The sequence below is a fragment of the Bemisia tabaci genome, chromosome 10 (genome assembly GCF_918797505.1).
Source record: "Bemisia tabaci chromosome 10, PGI_BMITA_v3".
Taxonomy (NCBI): domain Eukaryota; kingdom Metazoa; phylum Arthropoda; class Insecta; order Hemiptera; family Aleyrodidae; genus Bemisia; species Bemisia tabaci.
In genome coordinates, this window is record NC_092802.1 from 11,994,494 (window position 1) to 12,022,375 (window position 27,882).

Below are 27,882 nucleotides of genomic sequence, written 5' to 3' on the forward strand. Positions count from 1 at the left end.
GCAGACTCTTATGTTTAGATCCTGAAAAATTGCTCTGGCAGTTTTTGCATAATTTGATCAGGCCACCTAAGTTTTTTTGTTCTACTTTGACCAAAATGTGTACCCTAAACATGCGCCTGTTTTTAATATTTCTATTAACTTTTTAATTTGTAAAAAAAAAGAATGTAATAACTAAACTAGACTCTTAATAAGCCGCATCTGCTCTGTTTAAAATGATATTATCAGTGATAAATGAATGAAAATCAAACCATTAATTTAAAAGTTTAACTATCTTTATGGTTTATTTTGATTTTTATGTCTAGCATACTTGCCGTGCACAAAATTGCATAATTTAAAAATTTATAAAGAAAACAAATTGGCGCGAAGGTTGTCTTATTGAACTTATAACATTGACAACAATACCAGACTGAGTCGATTATCGTTGTCATCGACCAGGCAAACATAAGACAGAAGACTGCCCTTGCTCTAAACCCATACGCTTCCTGTAACATGTGCGAGAAGTTTGGCTAATGCATTTCTGATTGAAAATACATTTATCTCACAGCAAGGTCGGTAAAAAACCACACTGGAAAAAAAAAACATATCGGATCTAGAGTACAGACTTTTAAACACATCGACAAGAAAAAATACTCTTGATTCAATCGGATTTTTGCTTAAATCAAGAACCAAGCCTCATAATTTGAGCGGATTTCTTTTTGATTTAAGCAGAAATCCGATTGAATCAAGAGTATTTTTTCTTGTCGATGTTTTTAAGAGTCTGGACTCTAGATCCAATGTGTTTTTTTTCCCAGTGCATGGTATTATGAAGAAAATCAGACAATGAGAAGGGAATTTATTGAAAAAACAGCTTTAAAGTTTGCCCAATGCATTTCTGATTACATTTTTTTCACGGCGATATCGGTTAAGAATCAGGTATTACACAGCAAATCAGGCAATAAAAAGGAAATCTAGCTTCGAAGTTTGGCCAATGCATTTCTTATTGGGAATACATTTATTTGACGGCAAGGCTGGTTAAGAATCAGGTATTACAAAGAAAACCGGGCAACAAGAAGGAAATCTAGCTTTGAAGTCGCCCAATGCATTCCTGATTAGGAATACATTTTCTTTACGGCAAGGTCGGTTGAGAATCACGAATTATAAGGAAAATTAGGCAATAAGGAGGAAATCTAGCTTTGAAGTTTGGCCAATGCATTTCTGATTGGAATTATTATATTATTTATTTACGGAAAGGTCGGTTGGGAATCAGGATTTTTAAGGAAAATCAGGCAATAAGAAGAAAACCAGGCAATAAGAAGGCAATCAGGCAATTCTCACGATGGCGCCCGACAGTCTGTGGAATCAGTGATGCCGGCAGGCGGTGGTGCTGGGAGCGCGAAATGAGGATTGCGGTCAGTTCTGATTTTTCGCGCGACTTACTAACACGCGCCACGAGCGCCTCCTGTCAGGCTCGACGTAGTTCCGCCCCATCGGAAGACGTCTCCGAAGACCCTAGAAAATTCAAGTGAAAATTTCTCGAGCCTAAGTCTTTTTTCGAGTCAAATTCAAAATCGGTCATCGGAATATCTGCGGCAACTTCCACGATCCCGAGTGAAAATTCCTTGAGCGAAAATTAAATTTCGAGTCAAATTCAAGTTCGGTCATCGAGAACCATTCGTGGCAGCACCCCTCGGGAGACTCGATCAAAAATTCGATGAAAGAGAATCAATTTCCGGATATAAATCATTTTGGTCACCGATAAATCATTCGGTAGCTTATTGATTATATCGAGAATATTTATTTCAATATTATTTTCAAGTGAAATCAAGTTTGGTTAATACATTTTCAACCATATTTAGCAAGCTATAGTTTTATTTTTCGTGCGTGGATTGCTTTGAAATTACCGATGAAATTCCGTGCGTATATTTTTGGTGGTTGGTGCGATAAGTTTCAATTTCATTCAAGCACAAGAAATATATACTTTTCGGAGATTTTCCACCCAAAAGAGAAATAATTCTTTTCGAAATCGTTCCTCAAAAGAAGATTCTTTAAATTTTGTAAGCAAATTACTTCGACGGAGATTTGGAGATTTTTCTTTCATGTATGAATTTCATAAACGGGCGTAGCAAGAAGAATAATCGTATCAGTAAACGTAGACCATTGTCATGAAATAGATTTCAGCTAAAAACCCCACCAATAGCATTGCCCACACCATGACTCAACGCTTGCGTGAACTGGCCGTAATGCTTAAAAAAACCGGGGCACGTAATTTTTTTCTACTTACATGAAATTAGAAAGCGAGCGTCAATGCACCTGTAAAAAAGTTCAGTGTCGCCTGTCAATCTGAATCGCTGATGTCTGTATCGGCCCTGAATAAGCGCGAATTGCAATAAAGCAACTTTGACGGAAGCAGGGTTTCAGCGAGCGTAACTAACACTCTCAGTCATAAATGTCACGCAAATTGTACACTAACGCAAGTTCGAGTATGAAATCATCGTCTCATAGTTTGAAGTGCATCAAGCTGCGAAGAAAACGATAGTGCCTCTACCAAGTGTGATATTTTCGAAAATTGCCCGCCAAAAGGTGAAATTTGCCGGTGCAAAGTTTCGAAGTTATTAATTTCATAGTGTGTCAAATCGAAATAAGCTTTTGTGATCAATTTCCCTCAAGATGATTCAACAGTTGTTTCTTCATTTGAGTGTTTTCCTCGTGTCCCTGATGAAAAGCAACGCGGCAAGACCACATATCATTTTCATATTGGCTGATGACATGGTAAGTCTTTTGATTTCGTAACCTTTTGATAATGGTATAGACAATCTGCTTTCAAATAAAATGAGAGTTTGTTTGAAGCTGAGTGGCCTAGCATTAAATATTATAACAAATCGATGATATATAAAGACGGTAATAGTTCTAATAGTAAGAGTAGAAGTTAGAGCTTTTATGTTATTGAAGTGTTTGTGAATGAAAGGCTGTAGGGAGGGGATTGAAAGGGAAATGTTAAGGTGCTCAATGCCCCAAGATTTGTGGTTTGAAAGAGAACAGTGGAGGTTAGGAGTCGTAGAGCGCGAGAGAGTGCTGTAAAGCGACTCATATGTGGATTGCATTTTGCAATTAGCATTGCAATGTTGCTAAGATTGTGCAACTTCTTTTGTCTTAGAGGAAAAACACGATTATCCCTTAATAGTTTCTATTTTACTCGCTAAAAACTGTAAATTTAAGACAAAAATTACCATCTAAATTTCACAGTTTTTCACAATTTCCGCAATTTTATTGCAAAGGATGAAGTTGCACAATCTTAGCATCATTGCAATGCTAGTGGTTCCTCTTTGCAAAATGCAATCCATGTATGTTTCGCAACTTTGGTCATTCACACTTCTGAAATTGAGGTAGAGATTTTGATAGAGAGTCACAAAAGATGAGAGAGCGAAACCTGAGGCATCCTAACCGAATTTTTTTCTGTGTCATCAGTTGCACAGGTCAATTAGATGCAAAAAAGAGAAAGCTCTTTCTTTGACAATGAATTTGGAGTACGATTCAAGTGAGGTCTCTGATCATTCTTCGACCTCTGTCAAAACGTGATAAAAAGTCGTATAGAGACACTTTCAGGATTGGTTTTTTATAGTATATCTTCATCTTAAAATTGTAGACCAGAGAGCCTAACTTTCGGGTTCCACCCTTAATATTTGCCATCATGAGCCATGCAGTGGGGATTGATGCGCGGAGAAAAAATGCAAAAAAGGGGGAAGGGGGACAAGCTACCATATTTTTTGTCACTTTTAGATGCTTTTGACGCATGGTATTTGGTGAAATAAGATCCTTGATTCATACAAGTTCCTTGAATAGAACCTATGTGGATCATGATTAGTCGAGATATGAGAATTTTCTGCATAGTACGAAGCAAATTCATTAAATTTTCAAAGCAATCATCACAAAGTTCTCTCTAAAAAAATGAAATCGCCCAGTCTACGGCGTGATAGCTGATGTGGTTTGGTTCCTTTCTGCTTGACACAGTCCAAATATCACCTGAAACTTCCGGCAGAGTACATTGGAGAATTTCATGAGCTGCCCTGCGCCGTCCGCAGCGAGCGTGGCGCGTGACCCGCCTTTTATTATTACACTTCATCCAGCGTTGAGAATTCACTAATTACTTCTCGCGACCAGTTTGCAATTTTAAAAGTCGAAAATTAAAAAAAAAATACACGATACACGAGTTTCTCCGCTAGGGAGCTATCCCCGCAAGAAATCTTCCCCCACCCACCCGCCGGGAGAGCCAGCGTGCTGCCAGCTCGACGCCTACAAACCTAAGGGGCTACTTCACGCATTGCGCAATGCTTGAGGTATCCATTTAGGTTTGTAGGCGTCAGTGCGCGTTTCGAGCTGGCAGCATGAGCCGCCATACGCCGTCCGCAGCGCGCATGACGCACGACCCGCCTTTTATTATTTCACTTCAACTAGCGTTGAGAATTCACTAATTACTTCTCTCGACCAGTGTGTAATTTTAAAAGTCGAAAATTAAAAAAAAAATACATGATACACGAGTTTCTCCGCTAGGGAGCTATCCCCGCAAGAAATCTTTCCCCACCCGCCCGCCGGGAGAGCCTTGGCGTGCTGCCAGCTCGAAACGCGCACTGACGCCTACAAACCTAAGGGGCTACTTCACGCATTGCGCAATGCTTGAAGTATCCCCTTAGGTTTGTAGGCGTCAGTGCGCGTTTCGAGCTGACAGTGGCAGCACGTCGCGCCGCAACGTGCCATAAACTTGCCCACAATTAATAGGTCAAGGTGTTAAAATGTAAGCAATTTGACATCAAATTCGAAATTAGCGACTCAAAAAAATATCGGTTTTGAAACTTTCTTGATCTTTAAGTCATTATCCGACTTATCTACGGTGTAACTCGACAATAACATAACTCGGTTTGTGACGTTGCAAACTTATTGTCATACTTTATTTTTTAAACGGAAAACTACTCAACAGCAATTCTTTAAAACTGCCGTGATTTTTCTTCTTTGTGCGAAGAACATTCTGCATAAATTTCAAGGAATGATGTCAGTTTGTTCTCCTTTAAATAAATAACATAGAGGCGGAAATTTTCAGACACCGCAAACTAGATATGTGATTACGGACGTACGCCGTCGATATTTTGATTTTTACATGCTCATGTTTAAGTTCATTTGTACATGTTCACAAGTCCCTCCATAGGTAGCAAAAAGGAGCACTCTCAGAGCCATAACATTAATTTAAACCTATTCTTTTATTTGCACGTCAGAACAGTTGACATATATCCGATAGAAAGAGTGGGCCTAAAGTTTTATGTTAGAGATGGCGTGGAGGGCTGGAAATTTATAAATGTACAAGAGTTTTAACACATTTGACGCCGGCTTTGTTCTTTCACACTCAAAATAAAACAAGAAGTCGATCCCCTCAATGGCATATACTTTGAATGGAGATGTTGCATGTGTGAGGAATTTGCGATTTGACTGTTGGTTCTTATGTAAAAGTTCGCGAGAAACACGATGGTGCCACTGGTTTTCTCTGAAATCAACTCCCAAGCTCAAAAAACGCTCTCAAGTTAAGGCCAAAATGGAGGGGATATCCCACGCTACCCTGAGAGTCCACCTCTACATCAAGACAAACTCTCCATGCAAAGGTAGGGAGCAAATACATTAGCAGGGTTGTCACTTTATTTGGGGACGCTAAAACTGAAAACACGGCATCACTGCTAATGTATTTGCTCCCTATCTTTGCATGGAGATTTTCTCTTGATGTAGACGTGCACTCTCAGGGTAGGGTGGGATATCTCCTCCATTTTTGCCTCAACTTGAGAGCTTTTTTTGAGCTTGGGAGTTGATATCAGAGAAAACTAGTGGCACCATCGTGTTTCTCGCAAACTTTTACGTAAGAATCAATAGTCAAATCGCAAATCCCTCACACACGCAACATCTCCATTGGTTAAAAAAGTCTGATGAAAAAATAACGGAATCTCATTTTTTGGCATAATTTTCCGATATCACTTGAACTGGGATACATTTACTAGGTTGTGAGCAATGACGCCGGTTAGATTTCGTCGCTCCTCTAACGTAAGGGCGTATCTGTATTTTCACTTAAGCCCAGAAAAGCATGGGGTTATATGAGGAACAGGGCTCACGTAGAAATTGAGATACACCCTTACGTCAGAGGAGCGACGATTTGTACAGCGGCCACCTTCATCAATATTTAAGAGCCCGCGGAATATTAGCATAAAAGTGAGATTCGGTCGTCATATCTACCTCCTCCTTTTTTGGGAATGGTATCAGTGCGCACACGTCACGTTACCCAACAGTTTTTCCAGCTGTGACTTAATCTCTGTAACAATAATTACAAATTCAGAAAATTGAAAAATTTCATAATAAGAATAGAGGGTTCACAATGAGAACGAAACAAAACTATGCGGAAGATAAATTTGGCTTATAAGTTACACGGAAGCTGGTTTCCAGGTAATTTTATGCTCAAGCCTTGTACTAGAATTAAAAAGGGATTTAGTAGGTGAAACAATTGCTCTATACAGCCGTGCTAAGGAAAAACGTCGTATGAACATTCGAGAGTTGCCAGATGCTCTGAGAGATGCTCCAGTTGTGAATATTTTCTCTTGAGATTTTCAGATAATTTAAATCTATAGCTGCGAATGAAATTCTCTGAGAAATTGGAGGGAATACCCTCACACATTTCTCTAAAAACTCGTACTGTATCCAGGGAAATTTGGCAATGTCTGAAGGTGCATACAGCTTTCTTCCTTAGCACGGCAGTATATCCGGGAACAGTGATCTGTCGTGCTTCGTAAAAAACGTATACCTCACGGAAAAAAGTAAGGCAGCATTTACCATACTCTTGTTGAAAAAATACGGCACAACCATACAATATGCTAATTTCCACCAAAATTATTGTCACGATAAGGAAAAATCTTGTTACTTTCACGATGATATTGATGAAAGTCACCACTGACTTTCATCAATGGTGACTTCTATGATGCCTTTCATCAATATTATCGTGAAAGTAACACAGATTTTTCCTTATTGTGACAATAATTTACTCTCTGGGTGTGCCGTTTATTTACCAGAATTTGGTTAATGCTACCTAATTTATTTTCCGTGTACTTAAAAAGAGAGCTTTCAAAAGAGTTACATATTTTTTTGCGTAGCAAGACGATATCTATGAGATAATTTTTCACGGAAGTCGATCCAATATCAGTCATCTGTCTTTGCGCGATCCGAGAGGATCCGAGCGGAAATCGGTTTTCGGAGGTAGCGATAGCGGTATACTTGTTCAAGTCAATAATCTGCTAGTTTTTTCAAAGCAAAAATCGCGCATCCAAGTATACAATTTTCTTACAGTTGGGTGGTGTTTGCACAAAGTGGCGAAAACGACACTATAATTTCGCACGGAAAATCGATCGAATAGCAACCGTCTATCTATCGAGCAGCCTAGTATCCGCACGTAAATCGGGTTTTACTGGACGTAGCGACGATTCTAGTCGAATTTTCACTGGAGTGACACACTTTGAATTTCCGTGTTTATGGTTACTTTGAGACTATTTTTTGACTTTTGAGGCTTTTTTGGTCTGATCAACCAAAAGAATTCGGTTGATCGACCAAATTTTGGTTAAATTCATCATAGGTTACTCTGAGACATCCGGAAATGAGAAAAGTTTCCTGAACTAATGTACTCTTGTTTCTCAGAGTGTCATTCAAAGATTGCGACTTGTGAAGGGCCGGCGCTAGAGTATCCATAAAGGTAGGGTACGTAAATGTCGAATTATGGAGCTCTTACGGCCCAAAAAGGCAAGCAATTTTAGCAAGGCTGAAATTTTTCAACCCAAAGATTTGGTCAATGTGAATCAAATAATGATTAATCGAAACTCATCGTCTTTTCTCTCACGAAAAGACTTTACTCCATTTCAACGTTGCCAAATTTCCCCTCAAAAATTGCATATTAACCAGAGAAATCTTGAGAATGTCTGACTAAAAATGTCACTGATTTCTCCTCATATTTTATGTAAAAATTGAGTATAGGCAGATATGAAACTCCGAAAATCTATCAGGCCTTCACCGATGCCTTCGCGAATAAAGTTAGGGTCCAGAAATGCAGCCAACCTATGAATTTCAATTATCCAGACCGATTAACTTATCCAATTGATAGAAACCGTCGTTTATAAAGCACGTACTGGAAAAAAACACATTGGATCTAGAGTCCAGACTCTTAAAAACATCGACAAGAAAAAGTACTCTTGATTCAATCAGAATCTAGCTTAAATCAAGAACCAAGCCTCTTAATTTAAGCGGATTCCGTTTTGATTTAAGCAAAAATCCAATTGAATCAAGAGTATTTTTTCTTGTCAATGTTTTCAAAAGTCTGGACTCTAGATCCAATGTGTTTTTTTTTTTCCAGTGCGTATTTGACTTAGTTTTTGCATAAATTTACTCATTTTTGCGGAAGAACGCTCATTTACGTACATTCTCGGCCATCTTGGTTAGAGTTGGAATTTGCAGACCCATCCGTAGACTGGCAGTGCAATTTTGTGTGTTCGAAGTTGGTTAGCAGAATGGCTGCACTTTTGAGCCCTAAGCCCTTCATGAAGCAATCCGTCCAAACTCACGCTACATAGGTGCTCTAGTATAAATCAGAACGGTTTTGTATACAAATTCCACATTTTTGTAAAATAAATCAGCAGTTTGAGTCAATTTGACAACTTTGGAATGGAGTTACTTTCCTTCGTTCAGGCGACGACGATATTAACCGCGTATTTAATATTGTTAGTTACGGTTAATTGGATTATATTATGCAATAAGGAACCACTATTTTTGGCCCACTTTAAAAACAACACACGCGCTATAGGTTTTCCTGTGCAGGTATGTGCTTTTTTGGGAGAGCCAGAAATAGTGGCTCCTTATTGCAAAATGTAATCCAATTATTGTTCTACTTTCCACACGAACACAAAAATTCGGTGATGCATCCTTCCTGTGTATATGGTTCTCGCTCCTCACGGCAAATCGATCGATTATCTCGATTTTTTTACGTGACGAGGATTCGCGCGGAAATCTGATTTCCCTGGCCGCCGCGCGCGAAGATTCCGATCGATAGCTCATCGATAAGTGGCGCGAAACGTGCGTCGCCGAGTTCAAGGTCCCGCGGTCGGCGCCCGCTAGCGCCGCGACGCGACGGACGCCCACGCCGGCGGTTGTTGTGGTTTGGAGCACGCGTTGCGGCTGTGAGCCTTGCCCGCCGTGGAGTTGCGCGGCGCTGGCGGACCATGCTTCCGGAGGCCGCCTCAGTGGGTCAGTCGGGTTTTCCTTCCACGAGCTCGATCGCGCGGTGCAGGAGATTTCCCGAAACTCAAAGCTCCCTATCGATAGGTCTGGGAATCGTCCTGGCGATTCTCACGATTTTATGGTGACATTTTGCCGGAAGTCTGCTTTTTGAAATTGAGAGACCAAGCTATAGACAAAAAAGAAAGAAGAGAAATATAAAGTACACTGGAAAAAAAAGAAAAGAAAAAAAAAAAAAAAAAAAAAAAAAACACATTGGATCCAGAGTTCAGACTTTTGAAAACATTGACAAGAAAAAATACTCTTGATTCAATCGGATTTTTGCTTAAATCACAACGAAATCCGCTTAAATTAAGAGGCTTGGTTCTTGATTTAAGCTAGATTCTGATTGAATCAAGAGTACTTTTTCTTGTCGATGTTTTTACGAGTCTGGACTCTAGATCCAATGTGTTTTTTTTTTTTTCCAGTGATGCTCTGCCTTCCCCGGGTGCCATGCACCAAATGCGCCTAAAACTCGGGCCTTGGCGCCTAAAAATTAGTGGGGCGGGGGGGGGGGGGGGGGAGGAGCTCGGCCATCGTGGCGCCTGAAAAATTGGACAGATTGAACTCGCGATCGGGAAGCAGCGGTAGCGATGAAACACTCTTCATACGCACCGTTCCCAGCATCGCAATAGCCCATATCGACGGTGAAACTACCAAACCACGTATCTCGGTTTGCGACGTCGCAGACTTCCTGTCATACTTTATTTTTTAAATGAAAAACTACTTAACGTCCAGTCTTGAAAATTTCTGTGATTTTTCCTCTTCGTGCGGAGAAAATTCTGTGAAAATTTCAAAGAATGATATTGATTTGGTCTACTTCAAAAAAATAAAATGCGAGCGTAGATTTTTAAACACCGCAAACGAGATACGTGGTTTGGTAGTTTCATGCACCGTCGATATGCAAGAATGTAATTTGCCTCCTAAAAAATGGTAGATAGCTACTAGAATTGGGCTTTCTGGCCAAGGTGGCTCCTAAAATTTTAGGGGGAAGGCAGAATACTGGTACCTACACAGATAGAATACGGACTTGTTCGTATGGCCTGTTAAAGCTTTTAAGCTTCAACCATGCATGTCTCCGTGGCAACAAGATTCTGGACTTATATATGCTTTATAAAACCTTAGTGAATAAAGTTCTCGTGTTCTTAGCATCATTATGAAGGTAATTATTATTATGAAGTTGAATAGTTATCCAACAGTTTGAAATAAATAAAGTTCTCGTGTTCTAAGCATCATTATGAAGGTAATTATTATTATGAAGTTGAATAGTTATCCAATAGTTCTGATTGAAAAAATAAATAAAGTTCTCGTGTTCTTAGCATCATTATGAAGGTAATTATTATTATGAATTTGAATAGTTATCCAATAGATCTGATTGTTGCTAAATGTACGCAACATGGCCCAAAAGGGCAGCCAACATACGAATTCAAATTAACCAGAGTGATTTATCATTACAATTGTTACGACCCGTAATTTGTGCAGCGCGTACATCTGACCTGGTTTTAGCATACATTTACCCATTTTTTGCGGAATAACGCTCATCTGTGATCATTTTTGGCCATCTTGGTTGGATATTGGAATCTGACATAGCAATGACATGTTTTGTGTTAGGAGGTTGGCTGCCCTTTTGGGTCCTAAGAGCTCCATATTTTTCGACATGTCCACACTCTCCCCATTTAGGAACTCTATAGGAAAATGGAGCAATCCTATTAGTGGAAGCGGATTGTTGACACGGACGAAGGAAGTTAATAGACTAACACTATCCCTATTTTGTCCATTGCACCAACGGACTTCAACCACTGGGATCACTTCATTTCTCATTTTTTTTCTTTGTATATCGTTTTGTCTATCAATTTTTTTGTATGAGATGATTGATTAATTGATGTTAATTAAAAGCAGCTCGAAATTGCTCAGAGTCAGTCTTTTAAAATACCGGAGAGACCCTTCGGACCCCCTTTGAAGTTTCGGAATCTCCCAAACCTTCCTTTGGAGCTGAAAGAGTCCTATACGGATCCCCCTCCAACCCCCCTCCCTTCCGAGTTAAGTGCCCCACCGCCTACTCACAAAAAGTTCCTGGCTATGAGCTCCAAGTTTTGAAATGAGAGAGCAAACAGCCGGTTGAGCTCAAAATTACTCTTCATTCAAGCCTGCCTCAAATTTGCATCGATACACTCTAAACACTGAAAAAAAATATCACAATTTCAACAATACTCCCGACTGATTTTGGCCCTGGATGTAGGATTAGTTGCACTAGCCAGAAGTGTGGTTGATCCAACCACACATTCAGCAGACTCAACCGTGCCTCTGACTATTGCAGGTACTCTTGTATATGGCGTCAAAATCAGCCAAGAGTATAGTTTGGATTGTGATACTTTTTTCCTGTGATATGTCTGCTTCAGTAAAATGAACTTTAATGCTTGCCTTCAAATAAGTTGAGCCACGCCCTTCTTTCTTCGAAACCGACAGAAATAGAATAGTCTCGCCATTTTGCGAATCTAATGCATTGTCCTAACCGATACCGTTATTGAATCGTTTTCCCCTGGCAGTTCCATTTTTAATTTTTTACTCATTTTTTTCCAGGGCTGGAACGACGTAAGTTTTCACGGCTCGGATCAAATCCCAACGCCAAATATAGACGCTCTCGCTTACAACGGAGTTATCTTGAACAACCTGTACGCTATGCCCACGTGTACACCGTCTAGGGCGGCTCTGATGACCGGGAAACATCCAATTCATACAGGTGCGTATCAAATGTTGCCAACTGTCATGATATTATGACGAATTATCTGACTTAGTCATGTTCAGAACAACAGGGTTTCACTTCCTGAAAAATAAAATCTTGAAATTTCATGTGAAATATTTTATAGAATCTCAGAAAAATATGAAAATATTTTTTGAAATTAAATGAAAAGTGACTGGTTCTAGATTTTTGGTGTTATTTAGTGCGTGCTGCACTGCTGCATACCTAGTCCCTGAAAATACGTTTCATATTTATCATATTTTTCACAACTTTGTGAAATTTTCAACTTACATAAAATATTTCACGGAATTTTTCAATATTTCATATTTCAGCCCTATGTTCAGAATATGGTAGAAGACAGGCTGCTGAAGAGGTTTCTAGTGAATAGTATAGGTTTCTAGTTATTAATATATAACAAGGTGGAGAAATGGTGCTAGGTCCGCCCCAATTCGCGGGGAAATCGAAGCCAAGAAGTTCCAAAAATTATAATCAGAGTCGAAATTTTTAGAGTCGAGATTTTGCGGCATGTTAAGTTGGGTTCACTGACGAGTGTGATCTGCTGATGAGGTCTAAAAAGACCCGAACCGGTATACATCTCTCGCCGTGACTCCAACTTAATTTTCCAATGCAAACTGCCTGAGCTGAACACTCCCCCCCCCCTCCCTCAGTTTTGTACGGTATTCATTATAGTTAAACAGATATCCGACTCTAATTATAATTTTTGGAACTTCTTGACTTTGATTTCCCCGCGAAATGGTGTGGACCCAGCACAATTTCTCCACCTCGTTACATACAGTATTCGAGCCACTTTTTATTGTTTTTTTCTCAATTACCAATATGTAGGGTAAGCCCTAATAACTGTCAAAAAATGCTAGAGTTACAAAAATACTAAGCGGGGGTTAATTTCGGGTCTTGGCGACACCGCGTTTTCAATATATTTTAAATTCATTTATCGGAGCAAGCTCTGATTTTTTTATTACAGTCCGGCAAACATGAACCAAGTCACAAAAAATCTACTTTCTGCACGCAAAAAACATCCGCACTCTCAAGGTATCACATAAAAATTGATTAACGCCCGTTTGCATTTAGCGGGAAAATGTGCGTTATTGAGGAGGCATTATTACGCACGAGATTTTATTTTTCTGCTACAAGCAGACGTATTTGCATGAGTGTTAATTCTCGCAACTTTGTAACGCTTACTCTCCTCTTACTCTCCCTGTATGGAAAATCCTCTTATAGAACTTAAAATAATTATTTTATAAAGTTTTTCCTTGTGGGGATAATCCGGTCACAAGATTATTCTTCCGAGAGCTACAAGTAGACCACATTTTGCAATATGGAACTATAAATTCTAGCCCGGTTTAAAACAACGTATGTGCCTTTAGTTTCCCTATGCACATGAGTGTTTTTCCAGAAGCGCCAGAATTTATAGTTCTAAATTGCAAAATGCAGTCCAGTGTGCTACAGATCCTTTGAAACAACTTATCTCATATGCCTTCTCATGGACTCATTTATGCCTAAAGGAACTATGTGCAAGTGGAAAGATGAGGTGTGCTCGTGAAAGCTGCAAAGGAAACAATGTAAAAGTGGATATAGTTCCTTTTGAGAAAATGGAAAAGCGCGGGATGTTCAATTAAAGCCAAAGAACTGAACGTTAACTCGAGAGCCGTGGACATATGGATCCGATTTTGGAAATCTTCGCAGGGAATTTGAAGTAATAGACGATTTACTGGTCGCTTCAGAAAAACGACTAGTGGTGCTCTCTGCGCGGATACGAGCTGTCCCTAGATCACTTGGAATCACCTTAAAGCGCCCCGACGACGAGCTCGTCACCGTTTTGCGTCTCGATCGTCGCCGCTGACGTCACTGGCGCTTTATATTTCCCATTCATTCTTATGGCCCGAGCACGAACAAGCACACCCAATCTTCCCACTTGCACATAGTTCCATTTAGCATAAATACGTCCGAATGTAATATTTTTTTGATGCCCTCTTCCAGGTATGCAAGGATCGCCCATTTTTGCGGCAGAACCAACAGGGCTACCCCTAAACGAGAAACTCCTGCCTCAGTACCTGAAAGACCTGGGATATACAACAAGGATGATCGGCAAATGGCACTTGGGTTACTATCGGCAACCATACATTCCACTCAATCGAGGCTTTGATTCCCACTTTGGATATTACAACGGACTCATGGGATACTACAACCATATCATTCAAGATTCGGTACGTTACCTCGTTCTTAAGATTGAAAATATCATTTGGAGAAGAGAGCTGGGCGACAGAGCACAGGAGAGAATTTCATGAGCCGTCCGCAGCGCGCATGCCACACGACCCGCCTTTCATTATTACACTTCATCTTGCGTTGAGAGTTCACTAATTACTTCACTCGACCAGTGTGTAATTTTAAAAGTCGAAAATTAAAAAAAAAAAAATACATGACACACGAGTTTCTCCGGTAGGGAGCTATCCCCGCAAGAAATGTTTCTCCACCCGCCCGCCGGAAGAGCCGTGGCGTGCTGCCAGCTCTAAACGCGCACTGACGCCTACAAACCTAAGTGGCTACTTCACGCATTGCGCAATGCTTGAAGTATCCCCTTAGATTTGTAGGCGTCAATGCGCGTTTCGAGCTGACAGCTCCAGTTATAGCAGAGAAATGGTTTTTCTCTTCGGGATACTTGAATCGCATTTAGCAAAAAGGAACCAGCGTAATTACAGTGTTGTAAAACTGTTACTTCTTCACAATTGTCTTAAAAATTTCCCAGTGTAGCAAAAATATTTTCTTACGGCCAAGAAAATTGTTAATTTTAAAGAAAAATAATTGTGTATTTGAATAATGTACGTGAATTAAGTATTTAAAGAAAAGAGGAAGTTGCACGATTTGAATAAACTGTAATCGCGTTGGTTTTTTTTCGCTAAATGGGGTCCACATTTGGATTGCATTTTGCAAAAAGGAACCAGGAGCAATGCCATCTTAAGATTGTGCAACTTCACCCTTTGCAATAAAACTACTGAAATCATGCAAAAACATGAAATTTACACGGTAATTTGTCTTGAATTTACAGGTTTTAGCGAGTAGAATAGAAAATGTTCATAGATGATCAGAGTTTTTCTTTCAAAACAAAAGAAGTTGCACAATCTTAGCAACATTAGAATCCTCTTGGTTCCTTTTTGCAAAATGGAATCCATTTAACTTACACATCATTTATTTTGATTATTAGTACCCGGGCCTTGGCGAGTTCAGCGGTCGTGACCTGCGGGACAACCGAACGATTCGGGCGGATTTGAGCGGGCGGTACGCGACGGACCTGTTCACCGAGGAAGCGGAGCGGCTCATCAGTGAACACTCGCCGGACCAACCACTGTTCCTATACATGGCTCACCTAGCTGTTCACGCGGGGAACAAGGGGGCTGCACTCGAGGCCCCCCAGGAGACCATCGCAAAGTTCCAGCACATCACCGAGCCTAATCGACAGATTTACGCAGGTTTGCCACACAATCCAATTGATAGCGTACAGTAAAACAAAAATATCTACATTGGGCTGGAATGGAGATGTTGCATGTGTGAGGAATTTGCGATTTGACTGTTGATTCTTATGTAAAAGTTAGCGAGAAACACGAAGGTGCCACTGGTTTTCTCTGAAATCAACTCTCAAGCTCAAAAAAAGCTCTCAAGTTTAGGCCAAAATGGAGGGGATATCCCACGCTATTCTGAGAATCCACCTCTACATCAAAACAAACTCTCCATGCAAAGGTACATACAAATACATTGACAGGGCTGCCACTTTATTTGGGGACTCCAAAACTGAAAACACGGCATCACTGCTAATGTATTTTCTCCCTATCTTTGCATGGAGAGTTTGTTTTGATGTATAGAAGTGGACTCTCAGGATAGCGTAGGATATTCCCTCCATTTTGGCCTCAACTTGAGAGCTGTTTTTTAGCTTGGGAGATGATTTCAGAGAAAACCAGTAGCACCAAGCACCATCGTGTTTCTCGCGGAATTTTACATAAGAATCAATAGTCAAATCGCAAATCCCTCACACATGCAACATCTCCATTCCTGTATGGATTTAGATTACGTTTTGTAATGAGGAACATCTATTTCTGGCCTATTTGAGAAACAACATACATGTCATCGGTTTCCTTCTGCAGATAAGTGCTTTTGTGGGAGAGCCAGAGATATTGGTTCCATATTGCAAAATATGTTATGCCGGAATCACACGCTAAACTTAGCATCTGAATGTGGAAGTCAAGAGTCATCGCCCAACGGCTGAAATTTCACAAATTCTATTTTCATCCAGCTATTTCCAGCTATTTTCATCCAGATGTATATCAAGTCTACTCGAATAGTTCAGAAAAATCCAACATTAGTCCGATGGTTGCTGAGAATCGTTGCTGAATTTTGCGCGTGACGCGCAAAATTCAGGCATCGGGCCGATGACTTCCACATTCAAGCCACATTCAGCGTGTGATTGCGGCATCAGGTCATGGAGCTTTTAGGGTCCAAAAGAACAGCCAACCTAGGAATTCAAATTATTCAGAGTGATTTATTGTTACAGTTGTTACTATCCGTTTTTCGTAAAACACCCGTATTTGCTTTAGTTTCTGCATTTTACTCATTTTTGCGGAAGAGAGCTCATCTGTGAACATTCTTGGCCATCTTGGTTTAATATTTGAATCTGAAATTCGGAGTGACATTTTTTGTGTAGGAGGGTTGCTGCCATTTTGGGCCCTGAGAGCTCCATATTTCGAAATGTCCGTACTCTTTTTATATAGGTACTCTACTTTAAGTAAATCAGTCATACCTACGTTGGGATTATTCGAACTCAAGTAGCATAGTACAGTAAAAATATTTCAATAATTTATCACACTATTGCGCAAGATGCAGCTCAAGATAACTGGGAATACGTCAATTTTGAATCTCAGAGAATGTTTAACTTAACCTCGTTAAGAGACGAAAACTGAGGACGTATCTACACATATTACAAAACTGAAGAATGTTTGGTACGACTCAAATAGTGGTTTAAAAGCTAAAGTGAGGTTGAACTTCCAAATTTATTTTTGATATGCAAAATTCTCAATATTTTACCGGAAAGTTTTAATATTTTAAGTCGAGCTGGATGCTATTGATAAAAGATAGTGAAAAGACATTGGAGAAATTCATTACTCAACTGTGCATGTTTGAAAGAAATTCAGTGGAAAAAGTGAACGGTGAATGCGGCACCAGTATTAAATCAAAGGCTTCAATGGCAAACATTTTCGTTAAAAGGGAACAATTAAATCCTGAGTCTCGTAAGCCGAATGTATGGCGATCTTGCCTTTACTGTGATTTGACTGGGCACTGGATCAGGAGTTGCAAGAAATGGATCGCAGATGGAGCAACTGACGTAAAATTGTTCAAATTCTCCCAAAAAATTATTTTCCCCCGAAAAATTGACCATTTGAATAATTGGAAGTTGATGGTATAAATAATGATAATTTTTATACTCAAAGATTTAAAATAAATACAATTCACCTTTCCGCAGTACAACTGGACTGCAATTTGGAACTATAAATTCTGGCTCTTTTGGAAAAACATTTATTTGCACAAGGAAACTAATGGCACATACGTTGTTTTTAAACCGGGCTAGAATTTATAGTTCCACATTGCAAAATGCAGTCCAACTGATCAACGCTATCTGTTATTGTGTTTGTAGCTATGGTATCAAAACTGGACGAGTCGGTTGGCAGGGTTGTGGCAGCCTTGGGGCGGAAACGTATGCTTGAGAACTCGATTATTGTCTTCATGTCAGACAACGGAGCTCCATCGCCGGACATCCGAGGAGAGGGTGCCGATTACGTCAATTGGGGGTCAAACTACCCCTTCCGCGGGGTGAGTCACGTTTGAATCATTAGCCGCCCGTCGCGAGACATCCAATTAAAGCAGAAATCTCGACGAGTAATGAGTATTGTGTATATGCAGCACTTAAAGATGCTGAGGAGCAGGGTTGCAATTTTTCATGAAAAATAAAATCCTGAAATTTCATGTGAGATATTTCGTGTAACTTCAGAGAAACATGAGAGATATTGAAAAATATTTCGCGAAATTAAATGCACAATTAATGAAATTCGACTGGTTTTTGCCTTTTGGTTTTTTTAGTGCATGTTACATACCCAGCCCCTGAAAAAATGTGTCATAGTTTTCACAACGTTGTGAAATTTTATGAAATATTTCCTGGAATATTTCAACATTTCATATTTTTCATTTCAACTGTGCAACCCTGCTGAGAAGACCCTGTGAATCAGCAATATTATTGACTTTTTGCTAAGATCATGAAGCTGTATTGATGACAATATAGATCACATTTACCAGAAAGGAATTGACGCATTCACAGTGTTTTCAGAATCGTGCAAATTATTATTCACCTTAAGAAATTCTAAACGCTTGTACAGTAAAGCACCAATTATCCGTGCTTCGGTGATGCGATTATTCGGTCATCCGGCGCAGCTTTTTCATCATTAAAACGTGGCATTTCCAGACATGACACAACGGTGACCAGTACATTTTTTTTTTTTTTTTTTTTTTTTTTTTTTTTTTTTTTTTTGTAGTTCTTCCGGGAGAAAAAGTGGCGAATCTTATCGAAGATATGACAATTTAAGCATCTTGTTCCGCCGGCTGTGTGAACAAAGTCGGGGGTTTCGATTTCCATCCGTTTCGCACTACCACCCCAACATGGGGTGGGTTTCGGCCAGATGGTGACCAGTACATTGGACAAAAAATATGAGTGGTTTTTTGCAATTTATTTTTTAGTTAAATGATTAGGTTTTACAAATACAACAGAGAACTGACCAAGGTTGTGCTTTCTGGTAACAAACAGAGCTTGAAATGGCATTGTTTCAATCCTTTTTTGGTGGTCTCGATCGTCCGTGATTTTCGTCATCTGACGTAGACCTTCGCCATACTGCACCGCATAATCGGTGCTTTACTGTACCGTAAAAAATTACGATATTGTTTTCCTTGAAAATTAAAAAAAAATGGCAGAAAAACAAAATATATTTCTTTGCTATTCATCCCTCTCCCCGTTGTCTTAGATACAGATAAAAATAGGTTTTATATAATTTTGCAATTGCTTATAGTTAAATGCTATACATATTATTTAGATGGTTTTCTTAAAAATTACTCTATCCTAAACAGATTCATGACATTTAATTAAAATCATATTTCAAACGTACTTTAACAAACTTTCAGTCAATATTTTAATAGATTTTCCACTGAACGCTGGAGATTTTTAGGTTGCTCTCCATTGTCCCCTATCGAATCACAACCCTTCGTAAGACTAGCACCGTAACATTTTAATCCCATCCCTTCATGCAATACATTATTAATTATTTTATGCGCGTATATGATTAATATCTAAACATGTGTCATTTCCTCAAAATATCATTTTAGGTTAAGAACACACTGTGGAATGGCGGAGTGCGAAGTGCGAGTTTCATTTGGTCCCCACGGCTCCAACAAAGTCCTAGAGTATGCAATCAGCTGATGCATATAACCGACTGGTTGCCGACTCTCATCAGTGCAGCAGGTACGTAGTTGAATATTCTGAATAAATAATCAAAATTACAACTTTTATTAAAAAAACAGTAATTTTTTTCTAATCGAAGTCGAATCACTAGTTTCGCAGCGGGGAGGTATTTTCCATATAATTTTTTTTCTCCAAAATATGAATTTTATCCCCCTAATGAAATGTGAAAATCGTTGTTACTTGTTAAAATTCCTTGATATCATTAACGAGTTACTAAAAGCGAGAGGGCAAAACCAAAAAAAACCGAGTAAACCAAGTAAAAACCAGTAAATTCCATTAGTGCGCAGCTGAATGATAATTCACTCTTGATATGTGATAATAATTGATAGTCACCACTATAATTTAGGTTTTTGATAACCCAATGAACAACAATTGAAGTAAAGAGAAAGATTCAAGAGCGAAAAATTCGAAACTCAACTCCGAAGTTAGGTATTAAGCTGCTACAGCTATGAATAAACAGAGTGAGCTTAGCCGAAATGTTTCGAGCAACTATCACTGCTCCTAAGTAGCTACCATTGCCTATCGGGATATTGAAGGCGAACTGGTCGGAACAAGTTAGAAACAATGTGAAGGAGGTATTAGCATGTGCATTTAACATTGATCAAATTGAGCTCAAAGCGTGCTAATAACCTACTTATTTTGACCGTTTATCTAGTGTTAATTGGAAATACATACATCTTCCATACAAGTTGATGTCTTAAATCCTCGTCATGTGATTATTTACTATCAGCGATTTTGTCTAGTTCCTCGTTGTGCCTAAACATAGTAATTGATTAAAAAATCGAGCTACAAGCCAAAAAAACAAGTAATATTTCTAATTTCATGCACATGAGAAATAATATAAGACTTACAAGAAACAAAGCAAACGTTTCGACCGCATACAAACTGCGATCTTCTTCAGTGCATTACTTTCAGTGCTTTGTCTCTTGTAAGTTTTGTATTATTCCTCATCTACATGTAGTTTGAAATATTACTTGCTTATTTTGGCTTGTGGCTAGATTTTTTAATCAATTACTATGTTCTATACAGCTTGGCCAGCCTTTGGCAGTGAATGTATTGTGTCTCAACTCGGCTTGTGTGTTAGGAATGATGCCGTGGTTTGGAGCTCGAATCTTATGTGAGGTATTGTTAAAAGCATTTAAAAATTATCAAATTGATCTCAAAATTTACGAATAACCTCACGTCTTTGCCACTAATCTAATGTTAATAAAACATGTTTACATATTCCGCAGATTTTTATAACTGAGCCAGTGGCGAGGTATGGATGACTGATTATTATCGATATTTTCCCATTTAAAGCTACGGTTAAGAATCGATTATAAAGATGTTCGTTGCAAACGCCCTGCTTATCTATCCTTTTCCACAGGTTTAAATGACAGATCAATCGATACATCGCAAATCACGCCGCACGCCACTGAACTGAACTCCTCCTTGCGTGAACTATTTTCAACGTGAAATTTTGTCTAGTGTGCCTCAACTTAGCTTGTATGTTTAGAATCATGCTGTATATTTATTTCTATTTCAGAGGGTGATCCAACTCAGTTGCCCAAAGATTTGGACGGAATTGATCAATGGGTCTCGCTTTTGTACGGAATACCGTCTTCGAGAAAGTACCTTCTCATAAATATTGACGAGAGAAGGAGATTCGCTGCCATTGTCAAGGATTCTTGGAAGCTCACAATTGGTAAGAATCTGATAGTAAACAAGGTGTAATTCAAACCACTTCGGTTGCAAGGAGAGACAATATATGTTATCCTCTATATAGTATAAAAGTTACTTTTAACGACGCTCCAATTCGTTAACGGTGTCTGGTGAAATAGGAGTTGACCAGAAGAGAATTTGCAGAAGTCTTAAATTTGGTGAATTTCATCGCTAAAATGATACTGCTAGGAAAACTGAGCACAAGGATATCCTTGGTCTCTAAGTTGAACAATTATTAGAGAAAATATGACAAAATAACCTAATCTGCTAAACTACATGTGTTTAAATGGAAAATGCGGCCAGATGACGTCACAAGACGGCACATTTTTTCACTTTTAAATCTATTTTCCCATGTCAGAAAAAAATTGTAAGAAATACTGCGAACTCAACTCATTAGGCACCTAAAAACCTAACCATAGGAGTTGATTTCAGTAGTTTTCGTTGCAGAATTCGTATTTTACGTGAAATTCTAGTGAGAAATCATATATCAGAGTTCTTAAAGTCTAACTTTTTAATTGTTTTATCGATCTAAAAAAGGAAATATAGAGAACTTTCCTAACTTTTCTCGGGAAAAATATTTTATCAGGAGAAACGAGGCTACGTTGAAATGCTCGTTTGGCGTCGAAATGCAATATAGACCTTGTATGCCTCATTATTCGGTGCCGCGATGATTTCGTCGCTAGTTCGAATAATCGCGCCAAACACAGTGCGGTCGGCGTCGATCGCATATTAGCGCCTGCAAGACTGTATGAATACTTCACGTATTGCGCCAATCGGTGCGGTCAGAGTGACCCGCATCTTCGCGCCTGCAAGACTGCTTAAATACTTCTCGTATTGCGCCAAACGGAGTGCAGTCCGTCTGTTGGCCTGAAACTCATATTACCGCCTACAAGACTGTGCGTTGGGAACACGCATTGCGCACACAGCACGGCGCGCGCTTTAATCGTTGTAATATCGCGATGTTAGACCCACCACCCGTGGTGTGTGACAATACCCAAACAATGTACGACGCGAGTCTGCAATCCTCGAAGGATCGTGGAGATTTTCCTGCTTTCTGATAACTTTCCCATCATAAAATATACCTCACTGCACTTCATCTACTGGTCTTTCAGACAAATCAAACATCAAAATAAGCCTGCTTTAATTTTTTTGGGTTACTTAAATAAAATGAAAAAAGAACTTTTAGGTTCTAAGGTTCTAGGTTCTAAAAAAGAACATATAAGAAATTTTCGATGTTTTTATTCATGGTCATTCGGGAGAGGTCTCGGGAACTCCTCGGCAAAACTGTGTCAAAAACATTGATTCAAAATAAACCTTAAAAGTGGTGCATAACGTTGCAATCAGAAATAAATAAACTTTCTTTTGCGTTTACCCGCCGGCTTTTGAACCGACCTCAATAGAAGCGCACTCTATCGCAAGTTAGAAAAAAAGTAATGAAGGCCCTTTTTTGCGGACTAGGTCTGATGGAGGAATAAAACTTCAAATATGCCAACAGTCTAAATTTGAAGCAACTTGGTGCGTTTTTACAATACTCATCCTTTTTACGTGCACCGTTGATGAGAAGACATGTTTTGTGGTACCTATTTTTTGTTCTTTTCTAGAGGTGTATTAACATTGCATTTTATAGCAATGCTAATTTGAATTTTGATGATTCACGCAAATTGTTGCCTTTTTGATGAGAAATTTACCTAACACGTTCCCAACAAGCTCTACTTACAATTTCGTAGACGCGCTGGTGCAAATAGCGCCCGCGTAGGATGCAGTAATTTAACCTGTAGTACAAAGTCCCGAGAGCTTCAAAACAAAAGAATGCGTTTCGAGCGGGGGGGGGGGGCTATTAGGGGTGCTAAGTTCGTTTAATTTATAAGCAAATTGTGGGAAAGTCGTCGCGTCGTAAAGAGAAAGGTTGCCACATCCCTCCAGAAGACAAATGTTTTAAAGGGTTTAATGCTGGCGGAATGAAGAGATTTTAGTCGGATGGCAAGGGTGCGTTAAAGTATGCCTTCTGCTCGAGTTTAAATCGGAACAACTTAGTTTTTGAGAGCCGTGTTTCTGACGTGACGGGCTACCGAATCTGGCGAGGGCGGAAAGCGTTGCCGCTCAGTGATGATAGTTGAGATTTTTTCATAACGGCTCCAATCCTTTAATTTTTTTTTCTTAAATAAAGAAAATAAGATTTGATAACGAGCGGAAGCACAATTTGGTATTGAAACTTACGGATAGGCAAAAATTAATTCAACTTTCTGGATCAGTTTCCTGTGGCCATCTTTAATGGAGATATTTCGTAGAAAATGACCATCAGCATTAGTCGCTGCAGAGGTACAGGTCATGGTTCGGCAGGGAATATCCAACACCTTCATTCTTTTACATGTCAAAATTTTGAAAAATGTTACCCCTGAGCTGTGCTTTGATGCACCTAATTTACTGCGAGTAGAGAAATGATAAAAAGGTAGTGATATCATAATTTGAAGCACAAATGAGGTAGTTATTTTGCAAAATTCATCAAGTATGCGTAATAAAATGAGTTGTATTCAAGCCACGCAGTGGTGCCAAATATTACAGAGACGACCACTGTTAAAAGCCGTCAATTAAAAAATTTAAAAAATTAATCTTGTGTACAATCGTTCCTGATATTAGATCGGTTTGTCCAGCGGCGCTATGTGCAACTTAGAGACCAATGGAGATGTTGCATGTGCGAGGAATTTGCGATTTGACCTTAGATAGATTAATTCTTATGTAAAAGTTTTCGAGAAACACGATGGTCCCAATGGTTTTCTCTGCAGCCAACTCCCAAGCTCAAAAAAAGCTCTCAAGATGAGGCCAACATGGAGGAGATATCCCACTTTCTCACGCTATCCTGAGAGTCCACCTCTACATCAAGACAAACTCTCCATGCAAAGATATGGAGCAAATACATTGACAGGGTTGCCACTTTATTTTTGTGGTCGCTAAATCTGAAAACACGGCAACCCTGCTAATGTATTTGCTCTCTATCTTTGCATGGAGAGTTTGTCTTGATGTAGAGGTGGACTCTCAGGGTAGCGTGGGATATCCCCTCCATTTTGGCCTCAACTTGAGAGCTTTTTTTGAGCTCCGGAGTTGATTTCAGAGAAAACCAGTGGCACCATCGTGTTTCTCGCAAACTTCTACATAAAAATCAATAGTCAAATCGCAAATTCCTCACACATGCAACAACTCCATTTCCGAAGACATTCATTAATTTCACCGACATTCAACGACATGTCAACGACATTCATTAATTTTTGACGGCGACGTTCCTCTCTTCCACAGGGACATTCCTAAACGGGACGAAAGACGGTTTCTACGGGGACCAGTCCAAGTACCCGGGTCCGGCGTACCGACCCGCCGTCGTCCGGGAGTCCCTGGCTCACCAAGCGCTCTCGGCGATGTCGCAAACGTACTCGCTGAGTCTCTCCGACGAAGAGCGGATGTTGTCCCTGCGGCAGGAGGCCACCGTCCGGTGTCCAGGGGCCCGATCCGATCGAACCCCGTGTCCCGAGGGCCCGTGCCTCTTCAACCTGGAGACGGACCCCTGCGAGACCAACAACCTGGCCGTCAGCTACATCAACATCGCTAGTCATCTCTTCGAAGTGCTCAAGTACTATAAGCTGGGGCTTGTTTCGCAGATCAACCGACCGGCGGACCCGCTCAACGCCAATCCGGCCAAGTTCAACAACACCTGGCAGTCCTGGGTTCTGTGAGAATTCCGACGATGGAAACAACACCGCAAAAAATGGTATGCTGTTTTGGCACCTAGGATGTCAAAAATGTGTCTGGTCATCCTAAGATGCTACCTTGATTGCCCACGCAGTTGAATTTGCATTCGTAGGATGTAAAGTTAATTGCGAGGGCAGTAAAGGCAGCATTTTGGGATCACCAGACACATTTTTGACATCCTAGGTGCTAAAACAGCATACTATTTTTTCAGTGAAGAAGTTCGGTCGTATGAACCGAAAGGTAGAGTACTTTTATAGGGAGAGTATGACCACTGGGCCCCATGAAGAGACCTAGGGCCCAAAAATACACCGGAAAAAAAGGTGCTGCAGTAACATCCCGGATGTTACGGTTTTTAAAAAAAATGTGCGACAACTCTTGGATGTTGCTCTTGACACTCTGGCAGTGAAAGTAGCATGATAGGATGTAAAAATAACATCCTAGGATGTTACGTTAACAGCCAGAGTGGTAATGACAACATCAAAGAGTTGTCGCAAATTGTTTTAACATCCAGGATCGGTCGGTGTGGGATCGATGCATTAAGCGATCTGAGTGTCCAAATTGTACGGAGATGTTCTTATATTAAGAATATGGTACTATTGCTATTATAATATGATTTCTTCCATCTATAATCATTCCGCCGATGAGCGCAAAAAGCACTAGGTTATCATCCTTTCCTCCTACCACGTTCCACATACACTTAAGCCATCGTTCATTCTATTCTAAGTACAAAAAAATGAAGTATGACAATCAAAAATTTCAAAGGGCTTTTGATCCATTGTTGAAAGTGCCATGTATGTATTTATACTTGTTTTAGAATATGCTCAGGGAAGATTTTCGTAGAGAGAATAGATAAACTTAATCAGAATAATATGTAGAGACCCCGACAGCATTGAACCTTTATAGTTACAGCTCCAGTAAGAAATGTTATTGTTTCATTTTAAGTTGCTTCATTATTTGTGCTGACCGCAGTCAAGTGTACATTGCCTTCATTTCTCAGGGAATATCCAGCACCTTCATTCTTTTACATGTAAACATTTTGAAAAATGTTGCACCTGAATGTGTTTTGATGCACCTAATTTACTGCAAGTAGAGAAATGATAAGAAAGGTAGTGATATCATAATTGGAAGCACAAATGAGGTATTTATTTTGCAGAATTCGTCAAGTATGCGTAATAAAATTAATTGTATTCAAACCACGCGGTGGTGCCAAGTATCACAGAGACAACCACTGTTCAAATTTGTCAATTAAATCATTCTTGCACACTGCAATACCAGAATGGCAATCAAAAACCTACGTCTTGATACCTTCATCCAAAAATATTTCTGCATTAAAAACTACGTGAAATTGAACCATAATGTCACTGTCAGTCAAAATTGCATTGATTTAGTCTATATTTTCAGAGGTAAGTGGTTTCCGAAAATTTTTATTTGGGTCTATTTAAAACTCTCCCAAAGATATAGCTCTGTTAGTTAAATCTTCTAATGGTATTTTAAAAGAAAGTTTTGCATGGCAGTTTCGCTAAGTTTTGAAGTTCTGATACTTTCTTCGTAAAGACTAGGTAAAATTGTAAATTAAGAGTAAATAAAAGTATAAATAAGAATGGCATAGACAAACTGATAGAGTCAGAATTTGTGTCATAATGCCATATTGATTCTTGGAATTCGCTTGACATAATTATGTCCATCAGGGATTTCAGTAGCAGTAGTATTTTTGTATCAAGTTGTGTGAATTTAACAAATGGAATTCAAGGCACTAATGCACACGGAGTACTTTTCAGTGAGAAAAGTTCCGCATTTCTGTGCGTAATAGTTTAATTATTCAGTTTTTTAGTTCAGGATAGAAATTGGGATTCTATAAAAAACCATATCATGGCTTCATTATTCATGAGGAGTCCAAATCTCTTGATTTTTATCAGATACTTTTAGGATATAAAATTACATCGGAATGCTGATGGAATTCCAAATGTTTGTCATCATACATTGAACATCACAATGGAAATGCATTATGTACATAGTACATAGAACATAATGTATAGGAATTTTGATTTTCCTGGTCCTAGAAAGTCTCCTAACTTTTTTTAGCAGGAAGTTAACAATTCTTGCTTGATATTTCATGTAATTTATTATAAATTCATTTGCTAAGTATTTATTTTGTGTGTTTTGTGTATAACTTGTATAAAGTATATGTTTTGATTAAAGGTGAGACAATTCAATTGTTATGTATTTTTCACTTTAGTGGAGGATAAATTGACCTGATAATGTCAGAAAAACATCATTAAGGGCCGTTCATAAAATACTTCATGTTCAGAGGGAAAATAGGGAGGTAAAAAATCGGAAACTTAGCGTCACGTATTTCATGAAACCATCTGAAAATTTCAAGGAAAAATATGCATAATTTTCATCGAAAACACATGTTTCCTTCAAGGAAATTTGGCAACCCTCGAATGTTCATACGGCGTTCTTCCTTAGCACGGCAGTATAAAAAGGAAAGCCTGCCGGAATGGGTTATGGAATGAGCCGCAATAGTTGCTTTGCGATATATCGATTGATCTGTCATTTAAACCTATGGAAAAGGATCGATACGCAGATTAAAAAAAACGAAATTACGAACATTATGCATATTTTTTTCTTGAATTTTCAGATGGTTTGGATAAAATTGCGAACAAATTAGTCTGAAAACTTTGGAGAAAAATATTCACAACTTCCCCCAATATAGTCGTATTTTATCAGAGGAAATTTCGCAACGCAGATACGCAGATAATCGATTCTTTACCATAGCTTCAAGTGAGGAAGTATCGAAACTCGATTATTCACGCCTCGC

At 39.3% G+C, this 27,882-nt stretch overlaps 1 protein-coding gene across 1 annotated transcript; it reads left to right on the top strand.

The window, feature by feature from the left end:
- The first annotated feature begins 1,363 nt into the window (after positions 1-1,363).
- On the top strand, positions 1,364-27,287 carry LOC109044749 (arylsulfatase B). The gene is made up of 8 exons (XM_019062599.2): positions 1,364-2,748; positions 11,896-12,055; positions 14,054-14,280; positions 15,276-15,540; positions 17,754-17,929; positions 19,487-19,622; positions 21,148-21,306; positions 24,615-27,287. Exons 1-8 carry the CDS (start codon positions 2,647-2,649, stop codon positions 25,043-25,045), a joined length of 1,656 nt encoding a protein of 551 aa, XP_018918144.2. The 5' UTR covers positions 1,364-2,646; the 3' UTR covers positions 25,046-27,287.
- Positions 27,288-27,882: the final 595 nt, after the last annotated feature.